Genomic DNA, 19,682 nt, shown 5'->3' with positions numbered 1-19,682 from the left:
AAAAAAAGATCTTACTATATTGAACATTTTCAGTTTGTATCAATTAAACTTAACGTATATGAATGAAATAATGGTTTGGAATTTATTATGAAAATATTACTTAAAAATTTGATTTAGGCCCTGGCCAGCTAGCTCAGTGGTAGAGTGACTGCCCAACGTGTGGAAGTCCCGGGTTCAATTCCCAGCGAGGGCACATAGGAGAAGCACCCATTTGCTTCTCCATCTTTCCCCCTCTACTTTCTCTCTGTCTCTCTCTTCCCCTCCTGCAGCCAAGGCTCCATTGGAGCAACATTGACCCCAGGTGCTGAGGATGGCTCCTTGGCCTCTGCCTCAGGCATTGGAATGGCTCTGGTTGCAACAGAGTGAGGCCCCAGATGGGCAGAGCATCGCCCCCTGGTGGGCATGCCGGGTGGATCCCAGTTGGGTGCATGCGGGAGTCTGTCTCTGCCTTACCGCTTTTCACCTCAGAAAAATACAAAAAAAAAAGTTGATTTAGAAGTACATTCATAAAATTATTTTTAAAAGCATTGATATATTTATTGTTAGCAGTTTATTTTTTCTTTTACATGCAATATTATTTTGTATTAGTTTCAGTATGCAGCATAGTAGTTAGACAATCATATACTTTACAAAGTAGTTTCCCAATATTTCAAGTACCCAACAGGCACTATACATAGTTATTACAATATTACTGACTATATTCTCTATGCTATACTTTACATCCCATGCCTATTTTGTAGCTATCAATTTGTACTTCTTTATTATTCATTTTTGGGTTATTTTTAATTGAATTCATTGGAGTCACACTGGTTACCACAATCATACAGGTTTCAGGTGCACAGTTCTATAACATATCATCTGTGCACTGTATTTGGTGTTCCCACCCCAAGTCATGTCTCCATTCATTGTCATTTATCCCCCTGTACCCTCCTCGACTTACCTCTACCCTCCCTTACCATAGTGTTGTACATGCCCATGAATTATTTTTTTTGTCCTATTTTGCTCAGTCTCTGTCCTCCCCTTACCTACTCCCTGACCCTCTGACAGCTGTCAAACTGCTCCCAATTTGTACTGTCTTAAACCCTTCACCTTTCTCACCCAGTCCCCTAACCCCTCTCCCCTCTGCCAATCATCAGTCTGTTCTCTCTATCTATGAGTCTTTTCTATTTTGTTCATTTATTTTGCTTTTTAGATTCCACATATAAGTGAATTCATATGGTATTTGTCTTTCTCTGGCTGACTTATTTCACTTAGCGTAATACTCTCTAGGTCTGTCTATGCTATTGAGAATGATAGTATTTTATTCTTTTTAATGGCTAAGTAATATTTCATTGTATATGTGTACCACAACTTTTTTATCCATTCACCATGATGGGCACTTGGGTTGCTTTCATATACTGGCTATTGTAAAAAAATGCTGTAATGAATGTAGGGGTGTGTATATATATATATATATATTTTTTTTTTTTTTTTTGCATTTTTCTGAAGCTGGAAACAGGGAGAGACAGTCAGACAGACTCCTGCATGCGCCCGACCGGGATCCACCCAGCACGCCCACCATGGGGCGAAGCTCTGCCCATCCTGGGCGTCGCCATGTTGCGACCAGAGCCACTCCAGTGCCTGAGGCAGAGGCCACAGAGCCATCCCCAGCGCCCGGGCCATCTTTGCTCCAGTGGAGCCTTGGCTGTGGGAGGGGAAGAGAGAGACAGAGAGGAAGGCGTGGCGGAGGGGTGGAGAAGCAAATGGGCGCTTCTCCTGTGTGCCCTGGCCGGGAATTGAACCTGGGTCCTCCGCACGCTGGGCCGACGCTCTACCGCTGAGCCAACCGGCCAGGGCGTGTATATTCTTTTGAATTAGTGTTTTTGGTTTCTTTAGATATGTGGCCAGAAGTAGATCGCTGGGTATCTTTTTGAAGATTCCCCATTCTGTTTTCTATAGTGGCTGCACAAACCTGCAATTCTACCAACAGTGCACAAGAATTCCCATATCTCCACATCTTCTCCAATACTTGTTGTTTGTTGATTTATTGATGATAGCTGTTCTGACAGGTGTGAGGTGATATTTTATTGTGGTTTTAATTTGCATTTTTCTGTAGATTAGTGACATTTTCATGTCTATTAGCGACTTTAGTGACATTTTCATGTCTATTAGCCATCTGTATGTCCTCTTTGGAGAAATGTCTATGTCCTTTGACTATTTTTTAAAATTGGATTTTTTGTATTTTTGGTGTTGAGTTGCATGAATTCTTTATAAAGTTTGGATATCGATCCCTTATTGGAAGTATCTTTGGTGAATATGTTCCTCTCATTCAGTATGTTGTCTTTTTGTTTTGTTGATGGTTCCTTTTGCTATGAAAAAACTTTTTAGTTTGATGTAGTCCCATTTTTTTCTTTTGTTTCCTCTGCCCAAGATGCTATATCAGGAAAAAATAATATTGTTATGAGAAATGTCAGAGATTTTACAGCCTATGTTTTCTAGAAGCAGTCTCTGAATTATGGGTTTTCATAGGTGACATTTGTTTTGTTTGTTGCAGGGATCAGCAAAACTATCGCTAAAGAGCCATATAGTAAATATTTTCAACCTCTGTTTAACTTCGCCTTTGCCTTTAGCATGGAAATAGCCATAGACCGTACAAAAATATAACTGTATTTCTGAAAAAGGCAGGTGACCAGATTTGGGCTGCAGGTTGTCCTTTGCTGACTCCCTACTCTATTGGAATCTGAAAACTATAGAACAATAGACAACACAATAAATCATCTTTCTGCTCTAGCCCTCCTGCTGCTTCTCACTCATTTATTTTAAATTAATTTATTTATTATTTTCAACCTTATTTTTTTATTTGATGAGAGGAGGGGCGGCAGAGACAGACTACTGCATGCGCCCCGAACAGGTCCACCCTGCAAGCCTGTTAGGGGGTGATGCTCTGCCCATCTGGGGCGTTGCTCCATTGCTCAACAACTGAGCTCTTCTTAGCACCTGAGCTGGAGGCCATGGATCTATCCTCAGCACCTGTGGCCAACTCATTTCAATCAAGCCATGGCTGCAGGAGAGAAGAGAAAGTGAGGGCGAGAGAGAGAAGCGAGAAACAAGAGGGAGAGGGATGAAGAAGCAGATGGGTGCCTCTCCTGTGTGTCTTGATTGGGACTTGAAACCAGGATATCCACACAGCAGGCCAGGTCCACCCTGCAAGCCTGTTAGGGGGTGATCCTCTGCCCATCTGGGGTGTTGCCACTGAGCCAATCGCCAGGGCCTTAACCTCTTGTTATAAATGATGCTCAGAGACATTAAATAATGTGTCAAAGTTGCACAGCTAATAATGGCAAAGCCAAGATGTGAACTCTGGCAATCAGATGTAGAACTCACACATTTGACAGTTATCATCATATTGTATTGTTTTTACAATCAGTTATTATAAATAGTGAATGTTCTTTTATGAATATTATGTTTATAAATATACTGTGAATTTTGTTAAAGTATGATTTAACAATAAAGAAATGTAAAAAATAGAAAATGAAAATCCTCTGATTGCTTATATCAGAGGTAACCTTTGTTAAGTTTTTTTATATTTCTTAATGCATATATAAAATAAGTATTTAAAAATATAAATGAGAATTTTATTAATATGTTGACCTATAAGTACTCTATAATCATAGATTACTAAGAATATGTAAATTTATGTACTTTACTCTTTTAAAAATGCTTTATAATAGTTTAGTAAGTTATCCCATAACTTGTTAACCAAATTTCCAAAAATAAATATTTAGAACTTTTCAAGTTTTATGTTTAAGGCCTTTATGTAAAGTATGATTTTCATATTTTGACTATTGACTTTTTCTTTCATAGTATGAAGTATTCAGAACAGAAGAGGAGGAAAAAATAAAATCTCAGGGACAAGATGTTACATCATCAGTATATTTTATGAAACAAACAATCAGTAACGCCTGTGGAACAATTGGACTGATCCATGCTATTGCCAACAATAAAGACAAGATGCACTTTGGTAAATTTTTATTACTGCTGTTTTTGCCCCTTAATGTGTAAATTAACTTACTGATCACTAGGTGGTGCTCTAGTTCTTTCTTTCAAAGTATTATATGGTACAATGATTTCAACCATTTTCATTTTATGACACACATAAACTAATTACTAAAATTCTGCAGCACACCAAAAAATAATTTTTTGCCAGTCTGACAAAAAAACATAGGTATAATTTTGGTTTATTCACACCAGATGGCTATTGTTATGTTGGCTCTTGTCATTTTTTTATTTGATAGTCTAAGGGAAAAGAGGTCAGTGTCCCTGACTAAATAGTCAGATATTGCATGTTTTAAAAATTTTCGTGCTGTCAGAGTATGTTCCTTTCTTATTTCATTTAAAGAGTATGTATATACTTTTAGAAGAACTATTAATCCTTCTCATTTTTTACATTGCTGATAAATGGAGGTTTAACAGATAACTTAAGCTCTATCATTTATCCCAATATTCTTACATTCCTGATTTACCAATGAAAAGAGTTTATCTGAAAAATAAACAGCTTGCTTCTAGTATTTTCGTCTGTCAGTCTCTTTGAAATATCAAGCCTTTTCATTTTATCTTCTTTAATATTCTCAGAATCTGGATCAACCTTGAAAAAATTCCTGGAGGAGTCTGTGTCAATGAGCCCTGAAGAACGAGCCAGATACCTGGAGAACTATGATGTCGGTACCTTCTGTCTGTCTTGATTTCACATGTGGGCAGACTTGTTTGGGATTGTAGATTAGTTAAGGAGTTTGTCTTGAAATTGTAGTTTTGAACACTTACAGATTTTGTCATATTCATTAAAAAAGGCATGTTGTACTTTTTAGGTTAACAGTACCGAAATATCTATAAGTGTTGATAAATTGATGCTTCTTTTTATGTCTGAAGCTGAATAAGAGAAAACAAGCAGTTTGATTTATAAATTTATAAAATATGTTATGTAGGCTATTACTATTCCCTCCCTAAAATAAATATATACTTGGCAATGCCCTGTGTGTCTTTCATGGGGAATTTGGAATAAGGCTGAAGAGCAATGGAAAAAACAAAGGTTTAAAGGTAGATGTTAGACTCTACTCTAGCTTTTATACTCATAAAACATCTTTATTTTACATAAAAATAAACAACACAAAGGTCAACAGTAATCCCACCAATGAGAGGCAGCCACCATTAATATTTTTTATAGGGAGTATATGTGTATATACACAATTTTTTAAAACAAAAATTTGATTGCACTGTAATATTGTTTTATAACTTGCTTTTTTCACTCAACGTATCACAATGGCTGCATTGCTTTCCATTGTATAGTATTTTATTTAACCAATAAATTATTGTCATAAATTTAATAATTTTTCCTTTTTTTCACTGTTTAAAAATATACTGCAAGGTATATCATTATCGCTAAATCTTTGCAAATACCCATGATTCTGTATACTTCTGTACAATTATATGTAGATATATAAACTTCGAAGAGAAATTGCAGGATCAAACAGTTTGCGTGTGTCTAACGCTTTGGCACTTACTGCCACATTGCCATGCGCTGAGGGGGGCTTTCACCTGTAAGTTACTCCTTTGCCCATTTCTCTTCATCTTTGCCAATAGTAGGTATTAGAAGGGCATTTTTTTAAATTCAGGAAACTAAAATCTCTAGCTTCTGATAAATGTGTGCTTTTGCTCCACATTTCTAATTGCTGACTGAAGCTGCATGATTAAGCGTAAATCCAGCCAGAGCTACAGAGGAGCATGTCACCTGGAGAAGCAACAGCTAAGCTTCTTCTGCCTCCCTCTGGGAGATGCTTACTTTATTCTAGTCTCAGTGAATAAAGTGTTAAATGTTCGAACATTATATATAAATGATTCCCACTCAGGCCTAGAAGTTACAAATAATTCACTATTCAATATCCTAAGTCTTCAGAGATCTGTAGGTTAGAAAGTACAGCAATTTTATTAGTTACTCAATTTATATTCTTAAACATTTAATACTGAACTTTTCCTAAATTTTCTCCGATTTGTTGTTTCATCAGTGTTTAAGATGTTAATATTTCGCATTGTTATTTTCATTTAAAAAGTAGGACATAGTCATTTTTTTCCTATTAATACCTTGTATTCCTATTATAGGCTATTCGAGTTACTCATGAGACCAGTGCCCATGAAGGTCAAACTGAGGTATTTCAGATTTTTTAAAACTTTTCTTGCCATGTGTAAATTTTTAAAAAATTATTTGGACTTATTTTTTCCTTTGAAGGAGTTTGCTTATGTAACGAGTAGTCATGAAATAGTACAGGAATATGTTTTGACAAATTGTTAAAATGCATGTTGGTATCAGCCACATCAGCTTGTCTAATCATTTAGGTAGACTGCAGATTGTGTGTTGTTTCTTTGGGTACTGATGCCTGTGACTTCCCTTTCACGTTCCTTTGACTTGCAAGTATTTTGAGAAAAATATCTGCCCTATAGCACAGGTAGGTAACCTGTGTGATTTTCAAGTCTTTATCACGCCCAGCTTCTAGGGAAAAGCGTATCATTCTGTTTGCTCAGTCAGGTGGTTCAGGACAGTGATCTCCATTGTCTTACTCTGTTAGCTGGGCCTTCAGCTAGGTGGCCTCTGCTCTCCTCTCCTCTTTTTTATTTTCTTGGTTTCCCTCACTCCCTCCTTCCATTTTTTCTTTTACTTCCTTCGAAACCTCATTCTCCCATTCTTGGGGGAAGTTTGTCAAAAGGTATTTCAGTCGAATAGAATTTATTTAAAGTCATTGGTATATTTATAACACAGTTAAGTGTTAATACCAGAAAATCATAGATATTTTTTTTATCCATGTGTGACTTGAAAACATACTTTTTAATGTACAAACTGATATTGCCTTTATGTTTTAACAGTACTTTTAAAATACCTGACTTAAAAATAGTGAACTTAAATATTCCCACTATCTTCAAAGTTTTTTTTTTTAAATTAATTAATTAACTAATTTTTTACAGAGACAGAGAGAGAGTCAGAGAGAAGGATAGACAGGGTCAGACAGACAGGAACGGAGAGAGATGAGAAGCATCAGTCATTAGTTTTTCATTGCGCGTTGCAACACCTTAGTTGTTCATTGATTGCTTTCTCATATGTGCCTTGACTGTGGGCCTTCAGCAGACCAAGTAACCCCTTGCTGGAGCCAGTGACCTTGGGTTCAAGTTGGTGAGCTTTTTGCTCAAACCAGATGAGCCCACGCTTAAGCTGGTGACCTTGGGATCTCGAACCTGGGTCCTCTGCATCCCAGTCTGATGCTCTATCCACTGCGCCACCGCCTGGTCAGGCCAAAAAGTTTTTAATGGTGAAAACAATTTGATACTATGGTATATCAACAGTTTTTCATAGATCAAACTGTATTACTGAATGTGTATAATAAAGCCAGTTAGGAATTTAAACGTTAATTCTCCCTCATGGTATCCTACCTTCTTGGTGGTACTGGAGTTCTGCTTTCAGAAATGTGGACTTTGTTCTTTTGACTCTTTGACACCCACAGACATACACATGCGCACAGAGTGCCTGAGCAGCTCCAGATTGGAAATTCATGAAATGCTGTTTTGTAAATTCCTTTATATGATCCTGGCATGTTCTTAATTCTCACTATGCTTTGCTTTTTTGTTTTAAATTTATAGTGTTAATATTAGTGGTGGTGATCATCAGCATGAAATATGTAAAGAATGAAAACAATTATTTGTAATAAAGGAACCAAAGTGTCTTTTGGGATACTTTCTTTCGCCCTCTTTTCATTGCTTTATCCTAATTATGGCTTTAATACCTCATTTTAGATAATGTTGGCATCTTTTTCTCTAGATATGAACTCCTTCATTTTTTTCTAAACTTAGATGTTTGTTAGACATCACCTGAATGACCACCAGTGTTTTAGAAAGCACAGGTTCTTGTGTGAGTTTATTGTCTTGTGTCTTAAACATTTTCTTCCCTGTTTTTCTTATAATAGTTCTACCATACATTTCCCCCACTGTTACTAATGTAATTTAACTGGTTTAACTTCTTGCCTTGAAGATCAGCTGCTTATGTAGAGTCTCAGTCTTTAGAATTTTTTCTAATTCTCATTAATTTTTACACAGTTGTGCTGGATTACCTTTGCTGAAATGTAACCTGAAATTATTTGGCTACTCAAATATTCCTAGGGGTTCCAGTGTGATTCTCAAGGAGAGGGGGAGGTGGAAGTTAAGATATTCTAGATGGCGTTTTCAGATTGAGTTCCCAGAAGAATTAGTCTCGTCTGCTCCTTTCACATCTCCCATAGTTGAGAATCACTGCTGGAATGAGCCATAGTTTTAATGTATATTATAGTCCTAAAGTGTATAGGGGTAAAAAAAACAAAAAAAGCATTTGAGAACCATTACCTAAGCATATGTAATAATTTTCAGCCTCCTTAGCCTAGCTGGATACAAGGTTTTTTCAACCCTTGTCCTTCCAATTTTTCAGGTGTTTTCTCCTTAAATATTTCTCTCAAGCCATCCCTTACTTTATTGTTGCTGTGCTTTACCTCTTGCATTTCCCTCTTTCTAAAAATATTCCTTCTTTCAGTCTCTGTTCTCCCTAGTTCTACCGATCCTTCAAGATTGGGCTTAAGTACCACTTTCTTCCTGAAACAATCCATCCCTTCTTTTATACGACTCCTATTTGCATTCTGCCTGTTATCATATTATTTTTCATTTATTTAAGATATATATGTTTTTTACATTTTAACAGCTCTGAATTTAGGATGTGTCTTACAGTTAATGTCATAATTTATTTGGTGATATGTATTTATACGTAATTTATACATATACATAATTTATTTTCCTTATGTTCTAATATTTATTTATTTATTTTTAACGAGAGAAATAGAGACAGAGAGAGAGGGGAACAGATAGGAACAGACAGACAGGAAGGGAGATAGATGAAGCATCAGTTCTTCGTTGAGGTACCTTTGGTATTCATTGATTGCTTTCTCATATGTACTTTGAGAAGGGGGCTCCAACAGAGTGAATGACCCCTTGCTCAAGCTGTTTACCTTGGGGTTTCAAACCTGGGTTCTCCGCATCCTTGGCCAATACTCTATCCCTGTGCCACTGCCTGGTCAGGCTTCTCATGTTACAAATTTTTTTTTTTTTTTTTGTATTTTTCTGAAGCTGGAAATGGGGAGAGACAGTCAGACTCCCGCATGCGCCCGACCGGGATCCACCCAGCATGCCCACCAGGGGCAACGCTCTGCCCACCAGGGGGCGATGCTCTGCCCCTCCGGGGCGTCACTCTGTTGCGACCAGAGCCACTCTAGCGCCTGGGGCAGAGGCCAAGGAGCCATCCCCAGCGCCCGGGCCATCTTTGCTCCAATGGAGCCTTGGCTGCAGGAGGGGAAGAGAGAGAGAGGAAGGAGGGGGGGAGTGGAGAAGCAAATGGGCGCTTCTCCTATGTGCCCTGGCCGGGAATCGAACCTGGGTCCCCCGCACGCCAGGCTGACGCTCTACTGCTGAGCCAACCGGCCAGGGCCCTCATGTTACAATTTTATAAAATAAAATTATAACTTGTTTTAAAATGATACAGCTTATAACCAGTGGTGCCTTAGATTTGATGAAATGTGGTATCATATCACCCATACAGTAGCTCTTGGGCGTAGGATTGGTCTGATTCATTTGTTCTTGCTCCAAAGTATCCTTGCACATAGGCTCCACACATTTATGAATTCACCAGAATTAGCTCAGAATTACCCATAGTACTATAAGAACTACAAAAAACAACAACAAAAAAAGGCTAAATCTTGGTTTTCTCTAGGCCCCTGAGTAAGCAAAACAAATCCATTAGCCACTGTTCCTCAATAGCACACTCTTCACATTTGCGAAAGATTCAATTCTTTTTGTGCATTCCAGAGTGGAATATAGATTATTATATTCTAGTAACTATATAGTGTGAGCAACAGTAGGTTTATAGTTGTGAGTACATGAAACAGTGAGCTTATTCTTGTATTATGTAATTTTCCACCTAGACAACTACATATAAATATATTTTTGCCCACCCCAGTCACTGTGAGAACAAAAACCCACTCCATACATTTCCAAATCCAGTGTTAACCAGCTTAAAACTCCTGCAGAAAGAAGTGTTTTCGTGACCATCTCATTTCTGGGTCATCTACTATCTAGGGACTTAAGTCTGACATATTATCTTCATTGCTGTCTATATTCTAGCACCCTGGTTTTTGTTAGTTCCCATAAACATCTAGGTTTTTCCTATTTGTTTTCATTTTTGTTGGCTGCCATAACAAAATATTGCAGACTTGGTGACTTAACCTGACTTAAAGACAGGTTTCCACATATGGCCTTTCTTCTTTGTGCATGGGGGGTAGGGGGAGAGAGAGAGAGAGAGGTCTCTTTCTTTTCTTATAAGGACACCAGTGCTGTCAGAGTAGGGCCCCAACCTTCTGACCTCAGTTAACCTTAATTATCTCCTTAAAAGTCATCTCTTCAAATACAGTCACATTGGGAGTTAGGGCTTCAACATATGGATTTTGGGGTAAGACAGTGCAGTCTCTAACACCATCTTTGTGCTTTCTAATGACCAAGTAATATACCCTTCCTCTTTGCATAATCAGCACTTTCTCATCCTTTAGGTTTACCTTAAGAGTCAATTTCAAAGAGGCTTTCTTTTATCACTGTTAGGTATGTTCACTACTATGAATTTTCTGTTATAAAACCTTGTTTATTTTCTTTTTGGTGCTTTTTAATAACTTAAAAGTTTCTTCTGTTCTTTGATTATTCTGTGTATGTACTAGAATATATGTCCCGTAATAGGATGTGCCTTTTCTTGTCATTCACTTGACACCCAGGACAGTGCTTGGGATATATAGACATTTATGAGAAACTACATAGTATAAAAGTAAGGAGCACAGGATATAGGTTTGTTTACTGATTCCACTATTTAGTAGCTTAGGCAAGATACTTTGCTCAACGCAACATGAAGATAAGAGCATCTCTTATGGAATTGTTGTAAAGATTAGTAAGTTAATCATTTAAAGTACTTAGAGTCTGACCAGGCAGTGGCGCAGTGGATAGAGCATCAGATTGGGACCCAGAGGACCTAGGTTTGAAACCCCGAGGTCACTGGCTTGAGCGAGGGCTCATCAGCTTGAGCACGGCTCACCAGCTTGAGCGAGGGGTTGCTCGCTTGAGCATGAGATCATAGACATGACCCCACGGTAGCTGGCTTTAGCCCAAAGGTTGCTGGCTTGAAGCCCAAAGTCGCTGGCTTGAGCCCAAGGTTGCTGGCTTGAGTAAGGGGTCACTTGCTCTGCTCTAGCCGTCTGGTTGAGGCACATATGAGAAAGCAGTCATTGAACAACTAAGGAGCTGCAACGAAGAATTGATGCTTCTCATTTCTCTCCCTTCCTGTCTGTCTGTCCCTCTCTCTGACTCTCTTTCTGTCTCTGTCAAAAATAAATAAATAAATATAATACTTAGAATAGTACTTGGCATATAGTGGCCCTTCCATAAAAAAAAAAAGTGGTAATTTTATTTTACTGGTAATTTTATTTTATTCAGAAAAATGGATATGGATTATAAGGATGAAATTGAAGTGAAAGGGTGAAGCCAAATCAAGAGGTAGTTAGAATTTTATAGACAGTAGGAAGCTATCAAAGATAGTGTGTTTAGTGTTTAGCATATTGAGTTTAAGGTGGATTTATGGGTTATATGTGTAGAATTGGATATGGAGTCTAAAGCTCTGGGCAGATACTTAGGCTCTTTTGTAGTTGGGTAATAGTTGTATTTGGAACCTTGAGAATTCATTCTATAGAGGGGGGATAATGGTGGACCACAGTAACACCCTGGGGCCTGTAGGTGTTAAAGGAGTGGGTAGAGGAAGTGGAGCCACTAGTAACAGTGCAATAGCAACAGTCGTCACTGACATCATTGATACTCAGTTGCAGAGCATTTTCATGGGAATGGAGTAGGCAGGAGCCTTTTTGTTTGCAGAGATTTGTAGACTAAATGAGGTCTCAGTAACCTGAGCCGCCAAAATACAATAGTCTTTTAGGAGGATTGGCAGTAAGCATGCTGCTACAGAGTAATTGTTTACTTATGTTTTTCCCCATCCCACCCTGATTATTGAGAAATTTGGACAGAAGCCCCAACTGTCATTAACCCATACTGAAAGTTATTACTTTTATGTTTCAACTTAAGATGGGAAACATAAAAGAACAACAGTGGGATATAAGGAAATTAAATTGTGTTTTCTTAAATTATGAACAAAGACCAGTGATGCAATAATGAAAGGAAACTGCAAGTCAAATGTGAAGGCAAGGAAAAGATTAAAAAGGATATTTTATTTGCCTTTAGATTCTACTTTTACTTCATTGCTACTTATCTAAAAAGCAATTTCTAAAGTTTGTTATTTGTCCATATTAATCAAGGATATGAGTAGATATTTCTTTTTTTTTTTTTTTTTTTCAGGTTTCATAAAGCTTTAATAAACACCCCAAGGCACAAGTGTTCATAACACCCTGTTCACTAAACATTAAATACAAACTGCATTATTCTTTTAGAGGAAAAGGTACACTGCTTGTATTAAATAAGAGGATGTTTAATGTATCCCTAGTTAAAAGCACCAAGTTTCAGGCTCAATTTCCATTTACACAGGATGCACCAATGAATGACCTTTGGGCAAATGCTAGTTCAGACACTACACTACCAATGTCTTTATTCTTTGATCAATTGGCACTGAGGCACTGTTGCCTGCATTCTTCAGAGTATTTTCAGAGGTTAGAACCACCCTGCATATCTGCTTAAAGCACTTCAGAGCCCTTCCAAAAGAGCTCTCTAGATACTTTAATAACATTTAGAGAAGGAATGACAAAATCTGCAGTAGCTAAATTTCTTCCAAAAGAAAATCATGTAGAATCTGACATACGGGCTAAATGTTTTGTAATTAATGTCAAAAAATAGCACAATGTTAATACATACATTGGTTTTTGTTTTTTTTTTTTAAATAGCTATATTCTCAAGGTTATTTGTGTGAAATACACAATGCATTAAATAGAAGAAAAAATTTCTACCACTAATGAAAGAAAACCCATAGCAACGAAGCATTCTAAAGAATAATACATCAATACCTTGGTTATAGAACTATTTAATTGTTAAAACTATAGTGTTTTAATGTACTAGGTAACAACTCAATCTAAGGAGCCATGAAGGTTATGAAAGAAATACTAAGATTTCTAGTGTAGGGGTGAGTTAACACTATAAGAAGAAACAATCATTTCAGCATCAACAAACAGCCTTTTTCTTTTACACAGTAACTCATAATTTGATCATTTATTTCTCTTCACTAGTTTAGAATTAGGCAGGCAAGGAACTAAGCTGACTGGTCACACCCAAAAACAATGATTTGGCAAGCTGCAGTCACTCGGCTCATGGAAGTATGATTTGCAGAAAAGTTGCTTGACTCTAGTACTCCATTCCTTCACATCTGTAGAGGAGTTTGATACAACCACTTCTCTCTATCTACTTTAAGCTGCATACAGGCAAAGAGATCACAAACTGCTGGGAGGCCATAGCAGTCAGGGGGAAGCGTGTGCTCCTCCTGGAGCGGTGAATTAAGTAGTACTTCCTTGGCCTTCTTTCGAAGTAGCCACTTATCTTCTCCTACAGAGAACTGGCTGATGTTTCCTGTCTTCTTTCCTGGCGAGACCCAGTCAGCTGCGTTAAAGGGACACCAGGAAATGGTCGCCATGCCCGGAAGCTTTTGTTTGCCAGCTCTATCCTTGGTACTAGGCACTTCCATGGTATGTCCTTCTTTGCATGAGCGTGTGGTGAGCCACTCTGACAAGGGACTGTTCCTCAGCACTTTGAAGGAATCGGCAATTCTAGAGGGAGACATTGGCTTTGGTGTCTTAGCTTGTTCTGTCACCTCTTTTCTGGAAGGACAGAGCCACGGTTTTAGAGAGTCGGCACACATCTCAGATCCGGGTTTTGGTTCCACAGGTATACCATTCTTATCTTTCCCTTCTTTCTCCAGCAGCCACTTGCACAGGGCCTCCCTCTCACAATTGTCATCACACACACTCTGCAAAGCTGGTACAGGGCTCATTGGCTTTACAGACCTCCTCTACTTTATATGGGTCCTGGTGGTTCTGGACAAGCCAGTCCTCGATAATCAGACTGGGAGTGGACAAGGATTTCTTGGCCTCCATGTGGTCATTCAGGCACTTCAGATTGCCCAGGTTTTCAATCTCCACACCTCTGGGCTGGTGGCCCTGACAGCTGGTGCAGGAATTGGGCCTAACAAGCCAGTCACTCACCCTGTAGGGCTCCTGGAACACTTGGAACAAGAGTTTCCACTTCTCACTGGCTTCACAGTCATCGCTCCCATTCTCCAGCTTTGGGGACTCCTCAGGAGTCACCAACCAATCAGAAAGATCCATTGCATCTTGATCAAGAAGCTCTAGATCTTCAACCTTTTCAGCACCAGTGAAGAAAGAGCTGGTGGTAGAATAGCCATTAGCCTTTGGGTAACTTGGTTTTTCAGCCTGCTGCTGACTCTTATGGAGCCAGTTTTCCAGGCCCTTTAGGTTGCCCCACGCATTACTGAAGAAACTGCAGACTCTGGCAGAAGTCTGCTCTGGCAATGAGATGTTGCATCTTTTCTCCATGAAGGGTCCAGTATTTGATGAACTGGCATGAGCCATCAAGTGCTCAGCAATTTGAATTGTCTTGAGGGACCCAAACGTGGTGATGGCCTGCCGCAGAGAAGTTGTGTCTGCTTCAAAGAGCAGGACAGTCGGATCATCTGGTTTGAGGGTCAAACTGCCCAGACTCTCCAGGCAAACGGAGACTTGATTGGCTAGATCTTTGTTCTGGGTGCACTCCAGCTGATGAATAAGACAATTGAACTGGCCTAGTTGCCAGGAGAGCTGTTGGGCCTGCTGCTGGAGCGCCTCCTCTTTAAGCTGATAGAGGAGATCTGCCTGTTCACACAGCCACACCTCACGGCTTCGAAGGCATTCCAAGTGACGACTTATGCAGCTGTGAATCTGAGCTTTAATCTCTCGCAGGTTATCTTTAATTTGTTGTTCAGCCCGGAGAACTCCACCAATAGCAAGCTCCAAGTCCCTCTGTGCATCACAGCACTTCAAAAGGGGTTCTCTATTGCTGGAGCCATTCTGGTCCTGGGAGGTACTCATTCTGCTCACTGTTCCAGCTACAAGGGCTGTTCCGGGTGACCCGCGGAGACCTTCGGTGCAGAGACACAGCCTGACAAAGGCCAAGCGAGTAGATATTTCTTGATGCTTTATTGTTTCTTTGGCTTTTTACAAAAAAAAATATAAATTTAAAATCTGCTCAGGAACCTCCATGTAAATTTATAGTGATGATGAAAAATAATAGAAATGGGCACAATTGTTTTATTTCTGATCTTAAATAAACATGCCAGTATGGAAAAGATGGCAAAAAACACTTTTAGTACTTCACATTTATTTATCTATTTTTAATTCATTTTAAAACAGTTGAGATCAAACAATTTTATGGGATTTTTTTTTTCTTAACATTTTATCATGAGCATTTTTTTGTTTCATCAAAACCTCTTCATAAATAATTTTTTATGGCTTTATATTGTCATGTGAGTAAACCATAATTTACTCATTCCCTTAACTTTTAACATTTAGATTTTCAATTTTTCAAGTTAAAGATATAACTTCCTTAAATTTCTTTATCTATGTCCTCATTCTGGGTTCTTTAAGATAGTTTCTTACAGGTAGAATTACCCTGAGTCAAAGAAATTACCATTCTGAAGGTTCTGGCCACATAATAGGAAATTGTCTTTCTTTCAGTGATAACCTGGGAAGCTGTGTGAGCACCTGCAGTGCCAGGCACTGTGTTAGCATCTGTATGTACAAAGTGAGAAAGACGTAGTTTGTGTCTTCTTTCAGTGGAAATAGCCTCAAAAATAGACCTTGCCGGTGCTGAATTCTATTTTTAAATTTTGGCTTGTTTGATAGAGGGAAATATTGTTTGATTACTAATGATTGTTCAAAGATCTTTTGTAAAAGTTTATGAAGTAAATTTCAATCATGAAATTACAATTAATTTAATGAAATATGTAACCTGTTTTGGTTTTATTACCCTGTAAAAGAAGGATTATTGGACTACTGGGTAAGCAATAGGTACATTCTGATTTCAAGTTGTGTTCATATACAGGGTGGGGCAAAAGTAGGCTTATGGTTGTGAGTATGTAGAACAGTTTATTCTTGTGTTATTATTTATTAATTATTGTATTATTTCCCATGCAAACAACTGAAAATACTGTTGCCCCACCCTGAGTATGTATGCCCAAAGATAAATTATGTGTGTGAATGTTTCTAGTTGGCTTTTATTTCATCTGGATTAGATGTACAAGTATAGTTTGCATGGCTTCACTTTACTCTGAAGTATAGTTTTTAGTTATTTTGATTATGTTAGAATTACAAGAGTTAAGATGCTTACATTTATTTTCCTTCTTTAGGGATTTATTTTCCTCTTTCTTTAACTTTGAAGAAACTGTGAAGGTATTAGGGATAAACTTAGTTCCTATATAATGTACAAGTTAAGTTCCTGATTAACTTGGAAGAATCAGATAGAAACAGTAAATAAACTTTTTTTTTATTTTTTTATTTTTTATTCAGTGACAGAAGGAGAGGCAGAGAGACTCCCGCATGCGCCCTGACCAGGATCCACCTGGCAAGCCCACTAGGGGCTGATGTTTTGCCCATATGGGGTGTTGCTCAGCAACCGAGCTCTCAGTGCCTGTGGTGGAGCCATGAAGCCATCCTCAGTACCCGAGGCCAACTTGCTCCAATGGAACCGTGCCTGCAGGAGAAGAAGAGAGAGAGAGAGAGAGAGAGAGAGAGAGAGAAGTGAGAAGGGGAGGGGTGAAGAAGCAGACAGGTGCTTCTACTGTGTGTCCTGACTGGGAATCAAACCTGGGATATCCACATGGCAGGCTGACACTCTACCACTAAGCCAACCAGCCAGGGCTAAACTCTTTATTTTTTATTTTTTATTTATTCATTTTTAGAGAGGAAAGAGAGAGGGAGAGAGAGAGACAGAGAGAGAGAAGTGGAGAGGAGCTGGAAGCATCAACTCCCATATGTGCCTTGACCAGGCAAGCCCGGGGTTTTGAACCGGCGACCTCAGCATTTCCAGGTCGACACTTTATCCACTGCGCCACCACAGGTCAGGCGGGCTAACCTCTTATAAAAAGTATTATGCATTTTAAGGTATATGATGTAGTTTTATCAAGAAATCTGAAATCACAACTTCTGATTTTTCTTCTTTTTCCACATATCTTCCATACACTATTTTCTTTAGCCCATGCCCACAGGACTTAAGGTAAATGTTTTTGGGGCAATTTCATTCTTAAAATTGAGAAATTCTGTGGAACTTCTATCTTAGCTCCTTTTGTCTCTTTCTTGCTGTTATTTTTTCTGCATAATATTCATTTAGTATAGGTATGTTTAAAGATTATGTGTGGAATTGAATGGGAGAATTGAGTTTGAAAGAGGGAATACAAATTAGGATTAGTCATAGTGGGGAAAAATATTATTGAAATGGTTCTTTTAATTCCTCTATTTCAAAGCATTGACCATCTCCATGCATATAATCAGCTCTTTATTTAATATTATTAAGAAATGATGAATAAATGGCTTAAAATTGGTTGTTGAGCTCCTGGCTGGTGGCTCAGTGGATACAGTGTCAGCCTGGCATATGGGCATCCTGGGTTCTATTCCTGGGTAGGGCACACAGGAGAAGTGACCATCTGCTTCCCCCCTTCTCTTCCTCATCTTCTCTCGCAGCCAGTGGCTTGATTGGTTTGATCGAGGCCCCAGGTGCTGAGAAGAGCTCAGTTGGTCCAAGTGTGTCAGCCTCAGGCACTAAAAATAGCTCGGTACTCAAGCATTGGCCCCAGATGAGGTTGCTGGGTGGATCCTGGTTGGGGCACATGCCGGAGTCTGCCTCACTCTCTCTCTTTCTCTCAACTAAAAAAAAAAAAAAATGGTTGAAAGGTTAAGAATGTAGTCACTACTCTATCCTGTTTACACTTTGTTTTCTTAACAAATGTTTTATCCTAAAATGGATAAAAATAGTCTTATTTTTAAATTTCTTCTTCATCTTTTTTTGTTTTGTTCTTTTTTTTCTTTACAATATCAGGATTTTGACAATGGAGATATTAAACGATTATTATTTTAAAGGAAATTTTTTAGACTGAACTTACCAGTTCACTCTTCCATATCTGACTAGATGTATCTCTTCTATCTAAAAATATCTTCAGGGAAAAAGGTAGAGTTGATATTGTGTTTGGTGATCGTGGGTTTTTCTGTGTTTTGCTTTAAACCACAACTTTCTAAAGCAGAGAGTTACATTAGGATTTAAGATTTTTTTCATTTGTTGTAAATGAGAATCTTATTTAGGCTATTCTCAGATTTAAATAAAAATAAAATTTCTGGGACTTAGTTTGGTCACCTTAACACTGATAAGCTTGAGTTTAATGCAACATGTAGAGTTATAGCTCATTGTATTAGCAGTAATTTCTGACATATAGAACTGTAAATGGAAGTGAGAAAACATAAATGTTAAACCATTAGGAGAAAGAAGTAGAATGTCTTGAAATCTGTGGGTATCTTGATTTATTAGGTGAGCAAAATGAAGAAATTAGCCGTTGTCCAGATTTCCCGTGGAATATGTGGTGGTATTGGGTGTACTTGGATAGCTGGCCCATGTCTTACTCCGACCTCTTTGCCAACTGAATACTCTGTAGGAAAGTTTGCATCTTCTGCATGAATCTGAGTTTACTTTGCTGTTTTAAATTTTGTATAATACAATGAATTATAGTGACATTTGCTTGAAAATTTACAGAAATACATTTAGAATTTAGAATTTTGATTTTAAACTTTAATAGGTTTTTATATAAGTATATGTTCTCATACAGCTGCATACATACATCCTCATGCATTTATGCATGCACATTATAATTTTATTTCTTTTCATAGCATTTGGCAGCCTTAGAAAAGTTCCTGCTATTTTTCCTTTCCATGTGTCTTTCCTTTTGTTTATGTTTGACAGAGACAGAGAGGGGGACAGATAGGGACAGACAGACAGGAAGGGAGGGAGATGAGAAGCATCAATTCTTTGTTGCAGCACCTTAGTTATTCATTGAATGCTTTCTCTTATGTGCCTTGACTGGGAGCTACAGCAGAGCGAGTGATCTCACACTCAAACCAGTGACCCTGCGCTGAAGCTGGTGAGCCCATGCTCAAGCTGGCGACCTTGGGGTTTCGAATCCAGGTCCTCTGTATCCCAGTCTAATGCTCTGTCCACTGTGCCATCACCTGATCAGGCTTTCCCTGTGTCATTTTTTTTAGACTGAGTGGTATTTCTGATGTCTGAAGGGACATGCCACTGAAAGTACATGGAAACAATTTAAATTTAATTGTCATGATCAAGTACATTATTTTATCAGCAAGTCATTAAGTAAAATCATGATTTCCACTGATTATCTTTATAAGAAGCTAAAGTTCTTTTAAAAGGTTGAATTTTATTCTTTTCAATATTTTATTCTCATTTCTACTCTATAAAGCAGGGCTAGTCAACCATTTCATACCTACCACCCACTTTTGTATCTCTGTTAG

General features: G+C 38.3%; 1 protein-coding gene and 1 pseudogene across 3 annotated transcripts in view; one reads left to right on the top strand and one right to left on the bottom strand.

Annotated features, from left to right (window-relative positions):
* Positions 1-19,682, top strand: part of UCHL3 (ubiquitin C-terminal hydrolase L3) — a 60,200-nt gene that overhangs the window by 17,504 nt on the left and 23,014 nt on the right. For all 3 annotated transcript variants that reach the window (XM_066236567.1, XM_066236568.1, XM_066236569.1), the window contains exons 3-5: positions 3,844-4,000; positions 4,612-4,697; positions 6,133-6,180. In XM_066236567.1, the coding sequence (XP_066092664.1) occupies positions 3,844-4,000; positions 4,612-4,697; positions 6,133-6,180 (291 nt within the window). The remainder of the gene's footprint in view (positions 1-3,843; positions 4,001-4,611; positions 4,698-6,132; positions 6,181-19,682) is intronic.
* On the bottom strand, positions 12,507-15,282 carry LOC136308632 (nuclear receptor coactivator 4 pseudogene; annotated as a pseudogene).

This window comes from Saccopteryx bilineata, chromosome 6 (assembly GCF_036850765.1).
Source record: "Saccopteryx bilineata isolate mSacBil1 chromosome 6, mSacBil1_pri_phased_curated, whole genome shotgun sequence".
NCBI lineage: Eukaryota > Metazoa > Chordata > Mammalia > Chiroptera > Emballonuridae > Saccopteryx > Saccopteryx bilineata.
Note: the sequence above shows the minus strand (reverse complement) of the source record. Positions and strands in the feature narration are given on the sequence as shown.